Here is a 21637-nt window from a genome sequence, read left to right on the forward strand (position 1 = left end):
CTGTAGCTGACGGGTCGGCTGCTCCTCAGGCTGCTCCTCTCCTGGATCTTCTCCACGACACACACACTCAGCTCACACACACCTTGGTCACATGACACACCTGCAGCAACACACACATTACCATGGAAACAGACTCCTATTTCAGGTGGAGCAGAGAAATTATCTTTATTCTAGTCAGATAAAGATATTAATGAAAGGTTAAAGGTCAAAAGCTCAACCGCCCCAGCCACTGTTTAAAACAAATGACCTTTAACCTTTCATTAATATGTTCAAACAAAAGCAGCAGAAACATTTGACACCATCTTTGACTTAAAGAAGTTGGATCCAACTTCACTGTTTCTCCAGAACCAGGTTCTGGTTCCACCATGGAGGACAGGAGAGACACCTGGACCTGATGATCAGGAACCGAGTCAGAACCACTAACCTGCAGCTGATTGGCTAGCAGCAGCAGAGTGGGCGGGGCCTCCATCAGAGTGGGCGGGGCCTCCATCAGAGTGGGCGGGGCCTCCAGTTGTTCTCAGGTGTTGGTGGATTGAGGTGAAAAGGTTCTGCAGCCAAATGAACTCCTGCAGAGACAACAGAACCAGAACCACTGAGAAAGAGAACCAACCAGGTCCAGACTGGTTCTGTTCCGGTGATCGGGTGGTGAAGACCAGCTGGTTCTGATCCGATAGGTAGAGGCAGGTCCAGACTGGTTCTGTGGACCAGCCATCTGGTTCTGCTGCTGACTGGACTGAGCAGAACCAGGTTTTTTCTGTTATTGGTACCAGAACCTTAGCTGGACAGAATCATCATGTTCTGGTCCAGTTAGTGACCCAGATGGAGGTCAGTGGTTCTGGTTCTGTTTATTTCAGTCCCAAACTCTGATGGTTTACCTTCAGAACCAAGTAGAAAGATTCTGGTCCGGTTCTGTCCCTTTGGACCAGTTCTGGTGAGCAACCCGGTCAGATGAGGTTCTGACTAATGGAACACAGGCAGAACTTTGGACCCGAACAGAACCAACCTGTTGTCAGTCTGAGGAACCAGTTGGTCCAGTTGGTTCTGATCTGAACCGGTCTTCCACAGCAGAATTATTGTTATAAACATATTACCATCTTATCAGAACCGGTTCTGGTTCTATTTGACCTCCTCTCAGTTTAACCAAATCCAGAACCTTCACCTGGTCACTGACAGAACCGGTGTTATAGATGAACTGGTGGCGGCAGCTAGCAGGTGTTTGTGTGAGCGTGGGTTTTTAGGAACTCTTTTCCGAACCAGGAAGTAAACAAGCTTAAAAAAGCTTTAAAAAACTACATATTTTTTCAAAAATGCTCTCCAATGCAGTAAGACACCCATTGAGATCTCAGGAATAACTAATTAGAAAGACTTTTATTATCCCCCCTTTTTTTTACATTAATCTGCAAAATCACCAAACATGTAAATTAATCACTTGTCCTGATTTGCTTCAGAGGCTGAAACTCATCAAAGGAAGATGGAACTAGATCTCAAGATGCCATAAACAGATTTCACAGATTAATTCCTGAAAGACACATAAATGTTGAAGAGCTTTCCGGCGAGGGTACATGAGGTCCAACGATTCCTTCCATCATTGGGGTCTTCAGGCTGGGCTTTGTCTGGTCCCTCACCAAAGACCTGTCCTCCTTGAGTGACCCTACCAGGGGTATGAAGCCCCTGACAGCAGAGCTCCTAGGATCATTGGGTCCCTCAAACCCCTCCACCAAGATAAGGTGGCAGCCCGAGGAGAGGCTACTGAAACTCATCAAAACTGTCAACCGAAGGACAGTGGGATTTGGTCAACATCGTTTCATGATGAAAGAGCATGAAAACAGTAAAGATCACTGTCGTAACCAGTGTTGTCCTTTTAGTGTTTACTGACATTGGACCACTTTCTTCAGTAACCAGTAATCCAGTGCTTCTCAAATAGTGGGGCGGGCCCCCCTTGGGGGGCGCGGTGCGATACCTGGGGGAGCGTGTGATCCTGGGGAACAGGCTTTTTTTGGCCGAACTAGTATAAAGTGTAATTGCGCACAGTAGGCGGCAGTGGCGCTCTCATTGTTACTTCTGTCACGTTTGCGACAGTGCAACATTTTACGACTTACAAGACAACAGGTTTGCCTTGGTTAGCAGTGTTACGTCAACAAAAAGCTCCGACTGCGTTCTGTCTATGGCCTCCGTTATTCAACAACCCCCAACATGAAAAAGTTTTTCACAGGGATGAAAAGAAAAGCGGAGAGAGACAAAGATAATGAGACAACAGAAAGTCAACCGAAAGCTAAGAAGAGGAAATACGACGAAGCGTATTTAGCCCTTGGCTTCACTGTGACTACAGTTGGAGAAGAGGAAAGACCGCTGTGTTTGCTGTGTCTAAAAATGCTCGCAGCGGACAGCATGAAGCCAAATAAATTAGTGCGTCACTTAAACACGTTACATCCCAATCACGCCGATAAGCCGCTAGAGTTTTTTCAGCGAAAAAATTTTTATGCAGAGATGGATAGTCACGGTGGGGAATGGGGGGCGCGAATAGTTTTCTTCTTGCTAGGGGGGGCGTAACGGAAAATAATTGAGAAGCACTGCAGTAATCTAACGCGTTGCTATTTTAAATCCAGTAATCAGATTATAGTTAAATCCAGTAATCAAATTATTAAGGCGGAGGACCTTTAAAGTCCTCCGCCTTTAAAAGTTACTTTTAATGTAACTTAATGCATTTTCCGGTCTATAAGACGCTCCAGAGTATAAGTCGCATTTTTGGGGGAAATTTATTTGATAAAATCCAACACGAAGAACAGACATGTCATCTTGAAAGGCAATTCAAAATAAAAATAGAATAGAGGCAACACCAGGCTGAATAAATGTACGGTATGATAATGTTACACTACACTCCAAATCACTAAATCTTCATCTTCAGTGTGGCTTGTAAACAACTCCACTAACTCCGGAACTTATCAACACATGCCTAGAGCGCCCTCTTGCAGTTTGGAGTGAAAATAACATGTGATATAATAATGTGCTAATAATTTCACACATAAGTCACTCCGGAGTATAAGTTGCACCCCTGGCCAAACTATGGGAAAAAATTGCGACATATAGTCAGGAAAATACGGTAGTTACTGTCCAAATTAAGTAGTCAGTAATCTAATTTACTTTTTCAAGGAGTAATCAATAATCCGATTAGTTACTTTTCAAAGTAACTATGCAATCACTGGTCATAACAATAAAATGGAAGGAATTTGCTCAAAACAATTGAGGCTGAAATGAACCTTCTGGAGGCAGAAAGGAATCGCTGGAGAGACGGGCTCACACGCTTAATTAGCATCATCCAGTCACTGGCCGAAAGAAACCTGGCGCTGAGGGGATCGGTTGATACATTACGTCAGGCCAACAACTGTAACTTTCTAAAAGACGTGGAGCACATGGCTAAATTTGATCCTGTGCTAAAAGAGCACAGCATGTCACATACTTGGGAAAACCATACAAAAAGAGTTGATAACCTGTGTAAGTGATAAAAAAAAAACAGGAGACAATGGTGTCAGAAATAATGGATTCAAAATACTATGGTGGTGATTGGCTCCAGTGGTGGGGGAGGACTCCGATCAGTCCTTGCAGGCCCAAACATGTTGTGAGGGTCTGCTGGGAACGTCTAGCGGAGTCCCTTGTGAGAGGGAGCTTTAACTCCCATGTCTGGCAAAACTGAACACGTTCAGAGGGAGGCGGAGGACATTCAGTCTGAGTGGGGTCTTATTGGACCTGTGGTCGCAAGGTTGTCGGTGCCTCTTGCGGCGGCAATCCTCAAACCCGTTGGTGGACACCTTCATTGAGGGATACTGTCAGGCTGAAGAAGGAGTCGTATTGGGCCATTTTGGACTGTGGGACTCCAGAAGCAGCTGATGGGTACCGGCCTGCGAAGCGGCGTGCGGCTTTGGTGGTTGCTGAGGCAAAAACTCGGGTTTGGGACAAGTTCGGAGAGGCCCTGGAGAAAGACTTCCGCATGGCTTCAAAGCGATTCTGGTCCACTGTCCAGCATCTCAGGAGGGGGAAACAGTGCAGCACCAACACTGTTTATAGTGGGGATGGTGTGCTGCTGGGACATTGTGGGCAGAATACTTCAAAGACCTCCTCAATCCCAACGAAATGGCTTCCATTGAGGAAGTTGAGCCTGTAGACTCTGGGTCGGGCTCTCCAATCTCTGGGGACGAGGTCGCCAAAGTGGTTAAAAAGCTCCTCGGTGGCAGGGCCCCGGGGGTGGATGAGATTCGCCTGGAGTTTCTTAAAGCTCTGGATGTTGTAGGGTTGTTTTGGTTGATGCAATATCGCATAGACATCAGGGGCAGTTCCCCTGGATTGGAGGACTGGGGTGGTGGACCCCCTGTTTAAAAAGGGGGACCGGCGGGTGTGCTCCAATTATAGGGGCGCAACACTCTTAAGCCTCCCTGGCACAATCTTTTTGGGGGTCCTGGAGAGGAGGGTCCGTCGGAGAGTCAAACCTCAGATTCAGGAAGAGCAGTATGGTTCTGGTTCTGGTTCTATCCCCTCAGCAGGTCCTGGAGGGTTCTGGAGTTCGCCCAACCAGTCTACATGTGTTTTGTGGACTTGGAGAAGGCGTTAGACCGTGTCCCTTGGGGTGCCCTGTGGGAGGTTCTCTGGGAGTATGGGGTACCGGGCCCTTTGATACAGGCTGTCAGGTCCCTGTATGACCTGTCGTGAAAACTGGTATGAGGAGGTGGGATCTGTCCAGGGTTCATGCAGAAAACAGATCATAACTGGCCTAAGATACTGAAGTAATCTTGCATGTTGATTAAATGTTAATTATGGAAAAATGTGTTGTGTTGAAATATTGATGATTATGAAGTAAGTAAATTCTGAAGTTGATTGTTGAAAATTATATAAACCAGTTACACAATAAAGTATAATCATGCTGAATCAGAATCAAAAGTAATGAATACTAAGAAGTAATGATTGAAGAAATGTATTAACCATGATTATGTTGATGAGTTATATGTCAGTATAAGCATAGTAAAAAGTTCGAAATCAAAAATAAGTAAGAGTATAGTGATAGTCGTTGGGTGCAGAGACAAGCCTGGACATATTCTGGCAATGAGTGGAGGGGCCTGGCCTGACTGTATTCTGGGAAAATAGCCAGGAACCTACAATGTAATTACGCCAGACCAGAAGGGAGCAGCTGATGACCAAATATGGAAGAACATGGAGTCTGGTGTGAGTTAATCGCATACTTGAGAAATCAAATAATCTGCTCCCCGCACACAACAACGGGAGAGAAAAGTATAAATACCCGAAGGAACAGAGAGCTGGGGTTCTTCGTCTTCAGCAAGTGGAAGGAGCAACAGCGGGCCAAGGACACCGAGGAGCTTCGCCCCGGACCAGAGGGAAGACAATCTACACTTTGCTGAGAGAAAAGACGGGACCCGATGCCCAACAACTGGACAAAGATAAAAAGTGAAAGAAGATTTGGGACCATTGAAAGATAACTACCAACTCTGCTTTGTTCCTGTTCGGATGAGGATTCGTCGCACCAAGACAAGATTCTGCCCAAGGACATTGACACTTCTGCTGCCGAGATCCCCTGTCATCTGCGTATGAGTTGCCTGCACCCAAAAAGCCTTTTTAGTAAATTGATGGCACTGTTAGGGAAAGGTGTTAGGATATGTTTATATTGATTTTATACAAAATTAAAAAGTCTTAATCTTTAAACTTATAATTATTGAATATTAATCTGTTTGCCATTTACCCTTGCTTAAAGCTTGCTCAAATAAAAAATATATATCAAAATTCTAATGGGCTTTGTGAACATTGGAATTAATTAAGTCATCTTATTAGTGTTGGTTCTTCTATTTAATGTAAAATCTATGTACATGGTTCTAGAAAAGTGGTGGCTTCGGACTTTCCTTTAGTTGACATATAAAATAATGACCCTGGGACTTACAAAGTCACTAAAAATATTCTAGTCGGAAACAAGTGCTCGTTATTCTTAGAGAGGGGCCTACCGGTAACAGGAGTGGTTACTGGAGTTAAAGAGTTGCGAGGGCTACTCAACTGATTGCTTCTTAACTGAAAAGGGTCATGACTCTTGGATTGTAGGCAGCTAAAGCTAGACGAGTCTCTCTCAACACCAGCTTAGACAGATTGTTCCTTTCAGGCCTTCTACAGGGTAATACCCAGGTTTCAGGAACTTTCCAGACCCGTTAGACGGAGAGCTTGTCAGTAGTCAGCCCAAAGGTGTTGTGAGGATTAGGGCGGGGCTGGCTATTGCGTAATAACCAACAGACCGTGTCAGAGTCTACTCCGCATTGCCGGCAATAAGTTGGCTCATTTCCGGTGAGGGTTGGACTCACCGGAAACAAGTGAGTCCAACCCGGACTCACTCGTCCGGGTTGAGTCCGGACGAGTGAGTCACTCATTACTGAACTGATTTTGAACTGAACAGAATCAGTAATGAATACTGATTCTGTTCATTACTTTTATGGACAGAATTTCTAGACCAGCCAGGGTGTTGAGGGGATCCGTTTTGGTGGCCTTAGGATTGCATCTCTGCTTTTTGCGGATGATGTGGTCCTGTTGGCTTCATCAGGACATGATCTGCAGCTCTCACTGGAGCGGTTCACAGCCGAGTGTGAAGCGGCCGGGATGAGGATCAGGGCCTCCAAGTCTGAGACCATGGTCTTGAGCTGGAATAGGGTAGAGTGCCTTCTCCGATTTGGGGAGGGTGTCCTGCCCCAAGAGGAGGAGTTCAAGTATCTTGGGATCTTGTTCACAAATGAGGGAAGAAGGTAGCGGGAGATTGACAGGCGGATTGGTGCAGCGTCCGCCGTGAAGCGGTGCTGTACCGGTCCGTCGTGGTGAAGAGAGCTGAGTCAAAAAGCGAAGCTCTCGATTTACCGGTCGATCTACGTTCCTACCTTCATCTATTGTCATGAGATTTGAGTCATGACCGAAAGAACGAGATCTCAGATATAAGCGGCCGAAATGTTTCCTCCGTAGAGTGGCTGGGCTCTCCCTCCCTTAGAAATAGGGTGAGAAGCTCAGTCATTCAGGAGGGACTCAGAGTAGAGCCACTGCTCCTCCACATTGAGAAGAGCCAGCTGAGGCTTGGGCATCTGGTCAGGATGCCTCCTGGACGCCTCCCTGGTGAGGTGTTCCGGGCACGTCCCACCGGGAGGAGGCCCCGGGGAAGACCCAGGACACACTGGAGGGACTATGTCTCCCGGCTGGCCTGGGAACGGTTTGGGGTTCCCCCAGAAGAGCTGGAAGAAGTGGCTGGGAGAGGGAAGTCTGGGGCTCCCATCTGAAATTGCTACCCCAGCGACCCGGGCTCAGATAAGAGGAAGAAAATGGATGGATGGATGAAATACAATGCAATAATCCTAGATTGCACCCCAGATGTGAGAACATATGTCTGTTGTTGTGCGCACTGCAAAACTTAGTAGACACCAGAGATGAAGGAAGACTTCTTGGGGTTTCTTTTAGCTCCTACATCAACTGGTCAAGGCTTATCTGCACTAATTTTCACAAGCTTGAAGAGTTCAATATCCTCTTTGAAGACTGTAGGGGACAATCCTATGACAACAGTTCAAACATGAAAGGCGCAAATAAAGGAGTTCAGACAAGGCTTTCAAAAATAAATCCACATGCATTTTATGTGCCCATCGTTTAAAGCTGGTGGTTTCAGATGCCACTTAGGTGTTCTTGGATGAAAATTGCCTTTTGGAAATGTGAAAATGTTGTACAAGCTCTTCTCAAGTTCCCCTCAAAGGTGGGCTATCCTTAAGAGGCACTTGAACATCACTCAAGTCTTGGAGTGAAACATGATGGGAAATCAGAGTTAAAAGCACTGAACCATTATTTTACCAATCAGACAAGGTGAAAGAAGCTTGACTGGAAGTCAGAAAATAAACTTCTGATCCCTTGATAAAAGTTGAGACCCACTCACTAAGAAATCGGGTCATTCAGATTTTCTGTGTGGTTTGGTATGACATTAACACCACCAACAAACTACTTCAGTCAGCTAACATGCAGCTTGATGTTGCAGTGGCTCCAATCAAGAAAAGCAAGAAAATGTAATCAGTTAGGAAGCAACTGGTTTTAAAGATGCAAAGAACTCAACAAAAAAGGTATGTGAAGAAATTTATGTTGAAGCAGGACTGAAACAGAAGAGGCTGTGAACTAGGGCTGGAGAACATGAAATCTTGATATATTTTTGCTTTATCACAATACACAGTATACAGTCTTGCTCACCATTATTGGCACCCCTTCATGTTTTGCATAGCTGAGTGAATATCTTCAGAAATAAATGGAAATGTTCAAAACCTATATCAGCAGAATCTTTCAATTTGTGGTCCAAAGTAATTTAACAAAGACAATTATCATTTCAACATAAATATTTTAATTCCAAAGGACAAAACAGAAAACCAGCATGTGCACCAATATTGACACCGCTCCTTAATATTTAGTTGCACAGCGTTTGGCAGCAATGACAGCCTCCAAACGTTTCTTATATTCATCTATAACAGGGTGGGCACTCCTGGTCCTCGAGGGCCGCTGTCCTGCAACTCCTGGACGTCTCCCTGGTCCATCACACCTGAATCCAATAACTGAATCACCTCCGAAATGCAGTCAAGTTCTGCAGAGTCCTTCTAATGACCTCATTATTTGACTCAGGTGTGTTGAAGTAGAGATACATCTAAAAGTTGCAGGAGACCCTCGAGGACCAGGAGTGCCCATCCCTGATCTATAAGCTTCTTGCACTTCTAGTGGGATTTTCTCCCACACTTCTTTTGCAGTATGCTCAAGCTCTTGTACATTTGCAGGGTTCCTTTCTCCAATGGCAGATTTTGTCGGAGCAGAAATACTTTAAAGCGTTGTTTTTAAGGGAAAAGATTTCTGGCGCCAGAAAGGTCGATCTGACCTGAATTTATCTGGAAAGTACAAAATGTTGGAACAAAACTCGGGTTGGAAAGTACGCTGTTTAGATAGATAAGAACAACAATTATTATTAATTGACTTGTTTTGCAGTTCTGAGATGGAGCAGATGTTCAGATGAGAGGTCAGTAAGAATTCGTGGAAACTCCAACATACACTCAGTCAATAGGCAGCCAGAATCTTGACGCTGTTAAGAATTAAAAAGAGGAATAACTTGATTTAGCTCGTTACTTCATTCCTCTTGTCCTAGATTCTTGTGTCTGTATAAATGTGCAGTGAGAAGAGCAATCATACGACGTCAGACTTTAGATATCCAGAGTTTTTATCCAGAGAAATTCAATGCAAGAAGAATGTTACAATGAGCATCTCACCTAGATCATCAAAAGTCCAAGACATGACAAAACAGAAACAATTAACTGAGTAAAAAGGAGGGAAACAGAAACACAAACAAAAGATGCATCCTTTGGGAAACTCTCACTCAGCACAAAGAGATTCGGACTTCTGCTGTAAAACAAACCATTTTATACGAATGTGTATTCTCCTCATTTAAATATATGCATTAGGAGGTGTGTTTTCCTTTGTGTGGGCTGTCTTAATGTTAATTTTATTACCTCTGAGACCCAACACCCAGCTCTTCTCGTACCAGGCTCCGACCTGATTTATAGCGTGGGTCTGGAACGTTATCTCTGCCTCAAAATGCTTCAACAAGAAACCAGTTGGTTTTTTAAACAAACTCGCACAAAATGTATTGCTTAATACTAACTATAAGTTGGATCTAAAACTAACTAATTAAAAACATGCTTTTTAATGCTTAAAGAAATATACCAATATGTTTGATTATATGTTGTAACGGACTTCTATAGTTTTTAATGTTTGCCTGAACTATTCAACCCTGAGTAAAGAATTTATTGCCCTGATAGCCAATACACTCCCTGTCTGAAATGTTCCTTAGGGAGTATAAGACTGCTTTCTGATTAGAAATTTATGTAAGTTCAGAGAGTCACCAGTTGTCTTAGTTTGGATTTGTATCTAAGTTTATCGTAAACATTAACTTGTGTACTATTGTGCTACTTTAAAATTCTATTTCAACAACGCAAACCGACGTCATTGGAAGCTATAAGAATGTCTGTAGACAAAGAACGGAGAGATTTTGGGGACTTTTGATTTTCAGACTTTGAGATTTGAGAAACTATGTTTTGTATGATGTAGCCGTGGTAGAGTGTGAATAAAATCTCCCGACCCGTCGTGGCTGGCAGTAAGAACTCGTCTCTGTGGTTTGTTATGTTTATCTATATATTTGAGAGTTTTTTCGCCTCACAATTCTCCAATAATTTCAGCTCCGTCCAAAGATTTTCAATTGGATTGAGATCAGGACTCATAGCTGGCCATTTTAAAACAGTCCATTTTTTCCCTTTGTGCTTTTGGAGGTGTGCTTTGGGTCGTTATCTTGCTGGAGGACCCAGGATCTTCGCCTCAAACTAAGTTTTCTTACACCTGGCAAGACATTTCGCTCCAGAATTACTTGATAATCTTCTGATTTTATGATGCCTGTGATGCGGTCAGGGCCTCCAGTACCAGATGCCGCAAAGCAGCCCCACGGCATTATGGATCCTCCACCATGCTTGACTGTTGGTATGGTGTTCTTTTCTTTAAAGGCTTCTTTGCACCATCTGTAAACATACGGTTTGTGTGAATTACTGAAGGCTCCACTTTTGTTTCATCTGTCCATAAAACGTTGTCCAAGAAAGCTTGAGGTTTGTCCAGGTTCTCTTTTGCGAAGATCAAGCGTCCTTTTTTATGTCTTTTCTTTAGCAATGAGGTTCTTTCTTGGCCTCCGGCCATAAAGCCCCACTTTGTTTAGTGTCTGGCGTATAGTACTTGTTCAAACAATCACACCAGATTGCTCCAGGTTGGTCTTTAGATGTTTGACGTGGTGTTTTTTCCACCATTCGCACCAACCATCGAAGACATCTGTCATCAATTTTTTTCTTCCCCCCACGTCCAGGGAGGTTCTTGACGTTCCATGCCTGGAAAAGTTCTTAACAACATTACTCACCATTGAAACAGGGACACCAAGGTCTTTGGAGATGGCTTTATACGCTTTGGAGGCCTTGTGCTTACAAATAATAGCATTTCTGGTGTCCTCAGACAGCTCCTTTTGTCTTTACCATTGTCATGTGACGATAGACTAACAGATGGCTTTTTAAAGCAACAACATGATCATTCATTGGTTAATTCATGTCACATGTGTGGAGGTAGTTCATTACAGTGATCTCTATTGTGATTTGCAACAGGTGAGCTGAATTGGGTTTTCATACTGATTTGCAGCAAAGGATCCCAATACTATTGACATGGTAAAAATTGTTTTTATTTGTTTCCCTCATAATGTTTATCTTTTTAAATGTTTTTTATCATTTGGTGTTTTGCATCAAGCAAAAGCTATCAGCAGTAAATTGTTTCACTTGATTAATTTCGTTCAGGAAATATTCCATTATATATACTTAAACTTCCTGGGTGCTGTTGAAATAATATTTTAAATTAGCAGAATACTGCACAGAATAGTTTTGATACATATGAAATATAACATAGAAAGTTAAAGTACACTCTACGTTCACATAAATTTAGATAAAGATCCAAACTAAAACAACTGCTGACTCTCTGAACGCAGATAAATTCTTAAAAAGAGGAGTAGACAGAAAACAGGCCCAGACTCCTTAAATCTCTTTAGACAGAGAGTCTGTCTGCCAGGCAATTAACAAATTCCTTAGCATGGTTCAAAAGTTCACTAGGATCTTAAACTTTTTATAAATAATTTTATCTATATTAGAATTAACTATATTTCTTTAAGCATGTTTCGAATTAGTTACTTATTAGATCCAAACTTATAGTCATTATTTAGCATTACATTTTGTGCAAGCTTGATTAAAAACACCAACTGGTTACTTGTTGAATCATTTGAGGCAGAGATAACGTTCCAGCTGCACACTGTAAATCAGATCGTCTAAGAAGGCTGGTACAAGAAGAGCTGGTGTTTGGGTCTCAGAGGTAATAAAATTAACATTTAAGACAGCCCACACAAAGGAAAAAAACACACCTCCTAATGCATATATTTAAATGAGGAGAATACACATTCTTATAAAATGGTTTGTTTCACAGCAGAAGTTTGAATCTTTGTGGCTGAGTGAGAGTTCCCGGAAGATGCATTTTTTGTCTTTTACTCAGTTCTTTGTCTCTGTTTTGTAATGTCTTGGACTTTTGATGATCTAGGTGAGATGCTTATTGTAAAGTTCTTCTTGCATTGAATTTCTCTGGATAAAACTCTGGATATCTGAAGTCTGACGTCGTATGATTGCTCTTTTCTCTGCACACGTATACAGACACAAGAATTCGGGACAAAGAATTAATTAAGAGCTAAATCAAGTTATTCCTCTTTTTAATTCTTAACAGTGCCAATAATGCTGAGCAGGACTTGTATCACAATGTGGGGAACCAGTTGCCCCCCCCCCATTGAAGTGTGATTCAGTTTTGATCAGGCGCTGAGGGCAGCCTGGGTCCTAAGTTGCAAAGTTTCTAAGTTTCTGTATTGTTGAAAAAGGAAAGTAAAAAAATTGTATGTCTCAACATAATTTTGTGTTCGAGTGTGCAACAACAATATTCTTGAATGAGCTCCAAGAATATAGATCTATAGATCCCTTGCAGCAGAACGTCACAAACGCAAAACTACGATTAAAATATGGAGGCAGATGGAAGTAGGTCAGTTATGGTTGACTTTGACAAACTTAACAAATAGATGTGATGTGGAATAAGTTGTGTTTTGGACAGATTATCAGCAAAGCAGGTGTTTAAACTAGCTACTGTATTTTTATGACCATAAGGCGCACCATACTAAGAGGTGCAGTCTCAATTATATGTGCCATTACTGTATGTAACATATACATGAAGCGCACCTGATTATAGGCCACAGGTTTTATATACAATCCACGCCCGTGCTGGTCCCCTTCTTCTCCACAGTGTGACTCACCGGGATGTGGAAAGTGAGCAGCACCTCGTCCATGTTAGTGATGTGGCTGGATGTGTTTGTCGGCGACCCTAACCCTAACCCTTCATTATAATCCGCTGGAAGTTGCTGCGCCACCGTAGTCCTGGTCTGGAGGGAAAAATGCCATTTAGTCAAATGGTGACCGTCAAAACGCTTCTCCCATTCGTTCTTTGCTCGATGATCCACTGCTCGAGTCTTTCCTCCAACCTTGCCTTATGTCCGGGAAACTGCGTCTTCTTGACCTGTCGAAGCTCATTTTCCAGGCTTCCTCCACTTGCGAACCATCGATTTATTAATCTTCAATTTACTCGCAGCTGCTCGATTTCCATGTTGCTTCACGTAGCTGATGGCCTTCAGTTTAAACTGTGCTTTATAAGCGTCTCTTTGCCATTTTCAGGGTTGTTAAAACAACGATGTTCTGCATAACGCACATACCTGTTCTTTTATATATAATCAACACCCACACTTCCCCCTTTAGCGTTCTCATGGTGTTCTCTACTACCACACACAGGGCACACTGGACTATAGGGCGCACCACACATTTTGAAGAAAATCTAAGACTTTCATGTGCACCTTATAGTCACGAAAATACGGTAATCAAACACGACTGTGTTAGCATGACTAATAGCAGCGGGCCTAAAAACCCAAAACTGTGACTGAAGGTTCTGCTCTATGTGGGAAATGTTTGAGTGTTTCTGAATCCTGATACATAAAGTTGGGTTGTTGTCAGTTGCTATGGCAACAAGTCTGTCTGTATTGTAAAGCCAACAGAGAAAAAAAAAAGAGAATGAGTTATTTTGAGTTATTTTTCCATTGCATATCACTAATGAATCCTCCCTCCAACTCCAGGTTTCTGGTTCTACCGGCTGAACGGCAAGTAAACAACAATCTGATTAGGGAGAATAAATCTGTGGATCAACCTTTAATAGTTTGATAACATGTTTCGCAAATGACCTCATTTTGTTGGACATCCTCCATATAAAATCCAAAACACTGCCAGATTATTCATCCATCTGTTTCTCTCCGGAACCAAACCAGTTCATCTGATTCCTCGTCAGTTTTCGTCTCATTCACAGATTAAACTCTCCTGTCACCATGTTTGTTTTCTCTGCGCAGCCTGATTGGTAGAAAATGCTCAGCTTGGGAGGGTCTGGTGATGCATTCACAGGGTGTCGGATAAAACATACTACCAATAAATTTGACAGTGAAAGTTTATTATTTAAACAAGTTATACACATTGGTTGCGATACAGCCATTTTAACTATCACAAGTTGAAAATGTCGCGATACATCGCCCAGCCCCACTGCGAACCACAAAAAAGCTCTTTACCCAGATTAGTTTCCTTTTTTAATGCTGTGGTCGATGGTGCCTTCCAGTCTTTGAAGAATCGCTTTCAGTCCCTGGAAGAGCTTTTGAACTTTGGCCAGCCTGACACACAAATGAAGAAGGACGAGTCTAAAATTCTTCAAGACAAAACTTCCCTTTGGAGACGGAAAACCTCCCTGAAGCACAGATGACCCCATATGAACTTCTCAAAATGAGATCTGTGAGTTGTACCCAAATCTGTGGATCATCTACAGATAACCTGGACTCTCCCTGTTCCATCTGCAGAGAGGAGCTTTGCCAAGCTCAAACTAATAAAGAACTATTTGAGATCTTCTAAAGCACAAGAACGACTCAGTGGACCAGCAGTGATCAGTATCAACAATCAGATTTCTTACAGTGATGTCATAAATAACTTTGCAACCAGAAAAGCCAGGAAGATGGGTTTTAAAAAGTTTGTGAAGTTCTGCGTAAAAAGTGACATAAATCTGTCAAATGTCTCAGAAACATTTTGAGTTCAGCTTTAGCAAACTGTTGCATACATTTATATATAGTAGTTTTAAGAACTAACTATTCAACTATATTTTTAAACCATTTTATGTGATTTCAAGTGATTGTTCATTTACATTATTTAATTATGTTCTTGATTTTTAATTTTGTCTGTTTTTGCACAATTTAATTTATTTTTATGTATGCAAGTTATTTTTTTTTATCTGTTGATCTTGCAGTACAAATTAATTTCAACATTATTGTTGCAGATCTATGGAATCAAAGATAATAAAATAGATGCCACTTTTGCAATAAAATATGTTGCATGCTTTTGGGTTTTTTGTTGTGTTGTTGTTAGCAACACTGGTTGCATGTATTAAACTCATAAATAATTATTTGGCTCTCTGCCTTTTAGAGGGCCAAATAAAGAAAAGGGTTAGTCAAAGATCACAGTTATGAGCTTCAATATTACTTTATTTAAATCAAATCAGTTTATATGTTTTCAATGCCATATTACTCAAACATAAATATTAAATTTTTAGAAAGTTAATCAGTTTATTGATAGTTTTATTAATAAATTCTGCCATATCTGGACTTTAGAGGACATTAATCTGATCCAATGCAGTGTTTTCAAAGCGCTCTGTAGAAACTTATGTTTAATGTCACATTTTCACATGTAACATATTTAAGACAAATTATTTTATAGTAAAGTTTTACAAACGGTTTTGTCGCACAGGCAGCATTTTAAACAGGCATCAGCGCAGCCACCTACAATTCAGAAACATCAGCCGTGCTTTGCATTAGCCACCAGTTGATCTAAAACACCCCAACCCTGCTCCGTTGGTACTGACCGCTTCACTGCTGGGTCCGAACCGGTCCAGGAACCGCTGCAGGGAGCCCATCCTCAGCCTCCAGGACCGAACCGAACTGGGCTAGAGGAGCTGTGTGTGTACAGTCTGCTTCCCCTTAGCCCGAACAGAACCGGGCCGAAGAGTCCAAACCTCTGCAGAACTCTGGTTCTGTTCTGAAAGTGGCGCTAAAACTTTCTTCTTGTTTCTCTGAGCTGAAAATCTTCTTCTTCTCCTTCTTCCTGCCTGTCATGGCGGCTGGCGGACCAGCTGCAGGTTCTGTTTCCGCCCCCTGCTGGAATGGAGGGGAACTGGTCTTCTTCTTCTTCTTCTTCTTTAGGTTTTAACGGCAGCTTCATCCATTTTAGAGGGGAAGTGGTCTTGTGCGAAATTCAAGTTGTTCCCCTGTGCAATTCTGCCCCCCTGTGTCAGGAGCGCAGATTGCAGCCAGCATTGCAGGCTGCAATCTGTTCTAGGCCTGTTCTAGGGGCGCTTTAGCACCCATAAGACTTTACCTCAGCACCCCTGAATAGTGTAACATTATCACGTTTCTTAACCATGTAAGCCCTAAAACGGGTTTATTTAGCAGATTAATTGATATAAATACAAAATTCAGAACAGAATTCAACTTTAACGTCATTGCACTGTCACATGTACAGAGCAACAAAATGTAGTTTGCATCTATCCAGAAGTGCTATACAGGATATAAATATTTATAAACAGTTGTACAAGGAGATAAACAGAGAATATTGACGCACTATAAATGTTTTGTACAAATATAAATATGACAGCTGTGTCATATTTTCATCAAACACAGTTTTTCAGTGTTTGATAAAAATGTTCTCTGATGGTTTGAAATTCCCAGATGTTTCTTTTAACACCATAAAAGCTTCAAGTTACAAAACAGAGGCTCATTATGTAGAAAATTTTATATCATCTTTAACTGTCTAGTCTATTAATGTAGGGAGATGCAATTTAATTTCAGAACCTGATAATATTTGCATCCCCTGTCTATTGTCCTGTTCATATAAAACTATTGCAGTAGCTCAGAGAACAAGAGTCATTATAAAAGGTGAAATCCCTCTAAACTCTTTATTTCTCCAAGTTAGCAGGGGATGCATTTTTTGGTAATATGGATTTTCAGGCTGCCAAAATTTGCAACCCCTCTATTTTCATCAAATATTATCCAATTGATATTAAACTCATAACAGTATTTCATAGAACTGCACTGGTTATGTAGAAAAAGTTATATAACTCCTAACTCTTTATTTTTCCAAGTTAGCAGGGGGATGTATTTTTCAGCAATATGGATTTGGTTCCTGCCAAAATATGCATGTCCTTTCTTTTCTCCACAAATATCCAGTTGAGGTGAAAGTCATACCAGTAGTTCTTAAAACTACTCTGGTTATGTAGAAAAAGTTATTTCACTCTTAATTATTTATTTCTCCAAGTTAGCAGGAGAATGCATTATTTGGCAATATAGATTTTGAGCTGCCGATATTTGCATGCCCTGTTTTTCAGCTCAAAGTGTCGTACTGACATGAAAGTCACTCTAGACTCTAGTAGCTCAGAGGATTTATATCATTGTCTACAACATTTCATAACACATTATAATCATTATATAAACATTATGATCCAAAAGCTTCAAACTGCAGGACATGCATTTTCTAACAAGGATCATTTGGAGGCGACTGCTGGACCTTCCTCACCTGTTAGTGGATTATTTGTTCTCATTCATTCATTCATTATTTCACAACACAGTAAGAAATATTCATAAGAACCCACTTTACTCAGATTAACTCTTTAGTAGTTCAATCTGTGTCTGCTGGAGGTTCTTGACACATGATGGTTCCACTTATTGCTGTCTTTGTTGTGACATCATTCATTTATAAAACAGGGCATGAAAATATATCATACCATACCGTACCAACTTTATTTATAAAGCACATTAAAACAACCACAGCTGATACAAAGTGCTGTACATAAAATAGATAAAAACAAATAAAAACTCTTACAATATAAAACTAGATCTCGCTGGAGTTGAAAGCCAAGTGAAACAGATGGGTTTTAAGACGAGCTTTAAAAGTGGACAGTGAAGGGGCCTCTGACCTGCAAAGGAAGGTCATTCCATAGCTTAGGACCCACGACAGAGAAAGCTCTGTCCCCTCTGAGCTTCCTTCTAGATCTCGGTGTCATGACTTCAGCGTTTCTGCTCCACCTTCTGCGCTGATTGCTCATCACTCTCACCTGCACTGTGCTGCTCCCTATTTATACAGCTGATTTTCTCCAGCTCAGTGCGAGATCGTCTGTTGCCCTTGTCACAGCTTTCAAGCCATTCTTTCATGTCCCAAGGAGTTTTCTGGTTTACTGATCCTGCCTGTTTTTTGACCTTAGATTCTGCTTTGTCCTTCGGCTGCTGAAAGTACTCTGATCTCCTGTTAAAGAACCCTGCATGTCGCTGACCCTGCCTCCTGCTTGCTGTTTGCTGGATTATCTGTGCCTGTTGCTCTCCTGTGCTTGACCCTGGATTGTCTCTACTCCGTCTCTGGTTTGTGGACTTTGCCCACAAACCAGACCTAACAGATTGGTCTGTTTGTTCTCTGAGCCCCCAAGACTGTCTGTTGTCCCGTCATCCTACTTCGTCCCACCCCCGGCTGGATCCCTGTCCCCTGTGGATCCCTCCTCCCTTATCTGCTCATTTTTTCCCACCCCGTTCAGTCCCATCGAAATTATTATTTTTTGTCATTAAAACTTCTGATTTAACTTTCTCCTGTGTTGGCTGCGTTTTGGGTTCTGGCTTAGTTTGCTTACCTTTACAGTACGATCTCGCCATTATGAACCCACAGCCAAATTCTGATTGGTGTTCCAAGGTGGAGGGTGCTATTTCTGGCCTTGAAAGAAATGTCCAGCAGATTTTACAGGGACTTTCTTCTCTAAGGGTTTCCCAAGCCCAAGCTAGCTCCCCAGTTATGCGGCCACCCCCCTTTCGGTCACCCCCATGGCTAACGCTAGTAATGAGCCCAAGATTCCACCCCTGAGCGTTTTGATGGGGATCCTGAACAATGCAGACCTTTTTTGACCCAGCGTTCTTTGGTTTTTGAACTCCAGCCCTCTGCCTTCCCATCTGAGCGGGCCAAGGTGGCCTATGCTATCTCCCAACTGTCTGGCAAGGCTAAGCTGTGGGGAACTTCTGAGTGGGAGAATGATGCTGACAGCTGTGACTCATTCTCAGAGTTTTCTGACGAGATGAAGAGGGTTTTCGATCCTATCCGTCCCGAGAGAGAGGCTGCCAGGAGACTGTTTTCCCTCAAACAGGGCTCTCGACCTGTAACAGACTACATAATCAATTTCCATGCCCTGAAGTCCAGTTGTTTTTGGAATAATGAAGCCCTGTTTGACGTTTTTTGCCAGGGTCTGTCTGATGACATCAAGGATGAGATCGCTACCCGTGACCCTCCCAAGACTCTCGAGGCCTTAGAAAGACTTGCCACACGGATAGACCAACGCCTCCGCGAACGTAAAAGGGAGAGGTCTTCATCTAATTATCAAAGAAGGGTTTCAACCGTTCAGGTCAGTCAAGGCAGCATGCCCAGAGTCCTCACGCCCCCCCTTGTTGAGACTGAGGAGCCCATGCAGCTGGGTAGAGCCAGACTCTCAGCTGAAGAGAGAGAGAGGAGGTTCAAGAATCATCTGTGTTTCTATTGCGGAGAGAAGAACCATCAAGCTCTTAACTGCCCGTCAAAAGTACAGGCTCAGTAAGGCTGGGGGGTCCTTGCTGAGCCGATCTTCAGATCTCAGAACCCTTCCCACAATCGGTGTACCATCAGATTTCTGGACTCTCTTGAAGGGAGGGAAGTTCCTGTTTTTATTGATTCTGGTGCTGATGCTGACTTTATTGATGTTGGTCTAGCTCATAAGCTTGCACTAGAGTTGGAACTTCTAGAGAAACCACGTGAGATTTTTGCTATTGATGGGCATCTTATTGATCAAGTCACTCACTCCACTAAGCCTACTTCTGTGCTTATTTCAGGAAATCACCACGACAGGATCACATTTCTGCTGACCAGGTCTCCAGAGATTCCGGTGATTCTGGGACGCCCTTGGCTCATCAAACACAATTCTGTCATTGACTGGTTCACTGGTGAGGTTCAGTCTTGGGGACCATCTTGCTCCACTTCGTGTCTGCGGGAAGCCCCTATCATGGCATCTCCCTGTGAGATCAACCAAGATTACCCAGACTTGTTTGTCTAAAGTCCCTGAGGTTTGTCATGATTTGTGTGAAGTGTTTAACAAGTCTAAGGCAACTTCTCTGCCTCCCCACAGAGAGTATGACTGTGCTATTGACCTTCGGCCTGGAACCACCCACCCCAGGGCAGATTGTATTCCATTTCTGGTCCCGAAAGACAGGCGATGGAGGAATACATTTCTGATGCCCTCAAGGCTGGACTAATCAGAAAATCTTCTTCTCCAGCAGGTGCTGGATTCTTCTTTGTGGGCAAGTAGGATGGGTCTCTTAGGCCATGCATTGATTATCGAGGCCTTAATGAAATTACAGTTAAGAACAGGTACCCTGCCCCTCATGTCTTCTGCTTTTGAGCTCCTTCAAGGTTGTACGGTGTTCACTAAGCTGGACCTGCGTAATGCCTACCATCTGGTCCGCATAAGAGAAGGAGACGAATGGAAGACGGCCTTCAAACACCTTCCGGGCATTATGAATACCTGGTCATGCCCTTTGGGCTCACTAATGCACCAGCTGTTTTCCAGGCGCTGGTTAATGATGTTTAAGGGACATGCTAAACAGATTTGTTTTCGTGTACCTTGACGACATCTTGATTTTTTCGAAGGATCTACCTACCCATGTCAAGCATGTCCGTGAGGTTCTTCTCAGGCTCCTCCAAAATAAGTTATTTGTTAAGGCTGAGAAGTGTGCATTCCATCAATCATCTATATCCTTTCTTGGTTTTGTCATAGCTCCTGGTAGGATTAACATGGATCCTTCTAAGGTGGCAGCCGTCTTGGAGTGGCCCGACCCTTGTAGTTTGAAGGAGCTCCAACGGTTTCTTGGTTTGCCAACTTTTATCACCCTTTTATCAAGGGTTAAAGTTCAGTTGCTGCCCTCTTCATTTACTCACTTCTACTAAGACCCAGTTTAATTGGTCTTCAGAGGCCAAACAAGCCTTTGACAAGCTTAAGCGTCTCTTCACCTCTGCACCAGTTCTCCATTTTCCAGATCCGTCCAACCCTTTTGTGGTGGAGGTTGATGCCTCGGACACTGGGGTCGGCGTGTCCTGTCCCAACGGTTTGCTGATGATGCCAGATTACATCCTTGTGCTTTTTTTTCTCGCCGGCTCTCTTCCTTGAGAGAAATTATGATGTTGGGGACAGAGAACTGTTGGCTATAAGATTAGCATTGGAGGAACGGAGGCACTGGCTGGAGGGTGCCACACATCCTTTTACTGTGTGGACAGACCATAAGAACTTGGAATACCTCAGGTCTGCCAAGAGACTGAACCCACGCCAAGCTAGATGGGCACTTTTCTTTAGCAGATTAGACTTCACCTGGCCTATAGACCTGGCAGCAAGAATGTCAAACCTGATGCCCTTTCTAGACTTCATCAGCCTTCTGTCTCTCCATCTGATTCTGTTGACCATGATTACATCCTTCCTTCCAAGACTAGGCTTGCTCTTATAGCACTGAAATCTTGCTCAAGAGGAGTCATCAGAAACAACCACCTCCCATTCAGTGTCCTAAGAGTCTTCTGTTTGTTCCTGAAGATATGGTGTCTAAAGTCCTTCAGTTCTGTCACAGCTCTAAACTTTTTGTCACCCAGGCATCACAAAGATGCTTGCTGTGGTCCAGTCAGGATTCTGGTGGCCCACACTCAGAAAGGACACGCGAGAGTTTGTGTCGGCGTGTGCCACTTGTTCCAGAGTAAAGCCCTCCACGCCCCCCTGCTGGTCTTCTACGACCTCTGCCTATTCCACATCGTCCATGGTCCCACATCTC

At 42.9% G+C, this 21637-nt stretch overlaps 1 protein-coding gene across 1 annotated transcript in view; it reads right to left on the reverse strand.

Annotated features, from left to right (window-relative positions):
* The window catches only part of LOC129376438 (CST complex subunit CTC1-like), an 81184-nt gene extending 65355 nt beyond the window's left edge, over positions 1-15829 (reverse strand). Inside the window, 3 exon segments of the mRNA XM_055056073.1 lie at positions 1-100; positions 425-566; positions 15634-15829. Of these exon segments, the coding sequence (XP_054912048.1) occupies positions 1-100; positions 425-566; positions 15634-15684 (293 nt within the window). The 5' untranslated portion in view covers positions 15685-15829.
* Between the last annotated feature and the right edge of the window lie 5808 nt (positions 15830-21637).

This window comes from Poeciliopsis prolifica, unplaced genomic scaffold (assembly GCF_027474105.1).
Source record: "Poeciliopsis prolifica strain line A6 unplaced genomic scaffold, Auburn_PproV2 SCAFFOLD044, whole genome shotgun sequence".
In the NCBI taxonomy this organism is placed as follows: domain Eukaryota; kingdom Metazoa; phylum Chordata; class Actinopteri; order Cyprinodontiformes; family Poeciliidae; genus Poeciliopsis; species Poeciliopsis prolifica.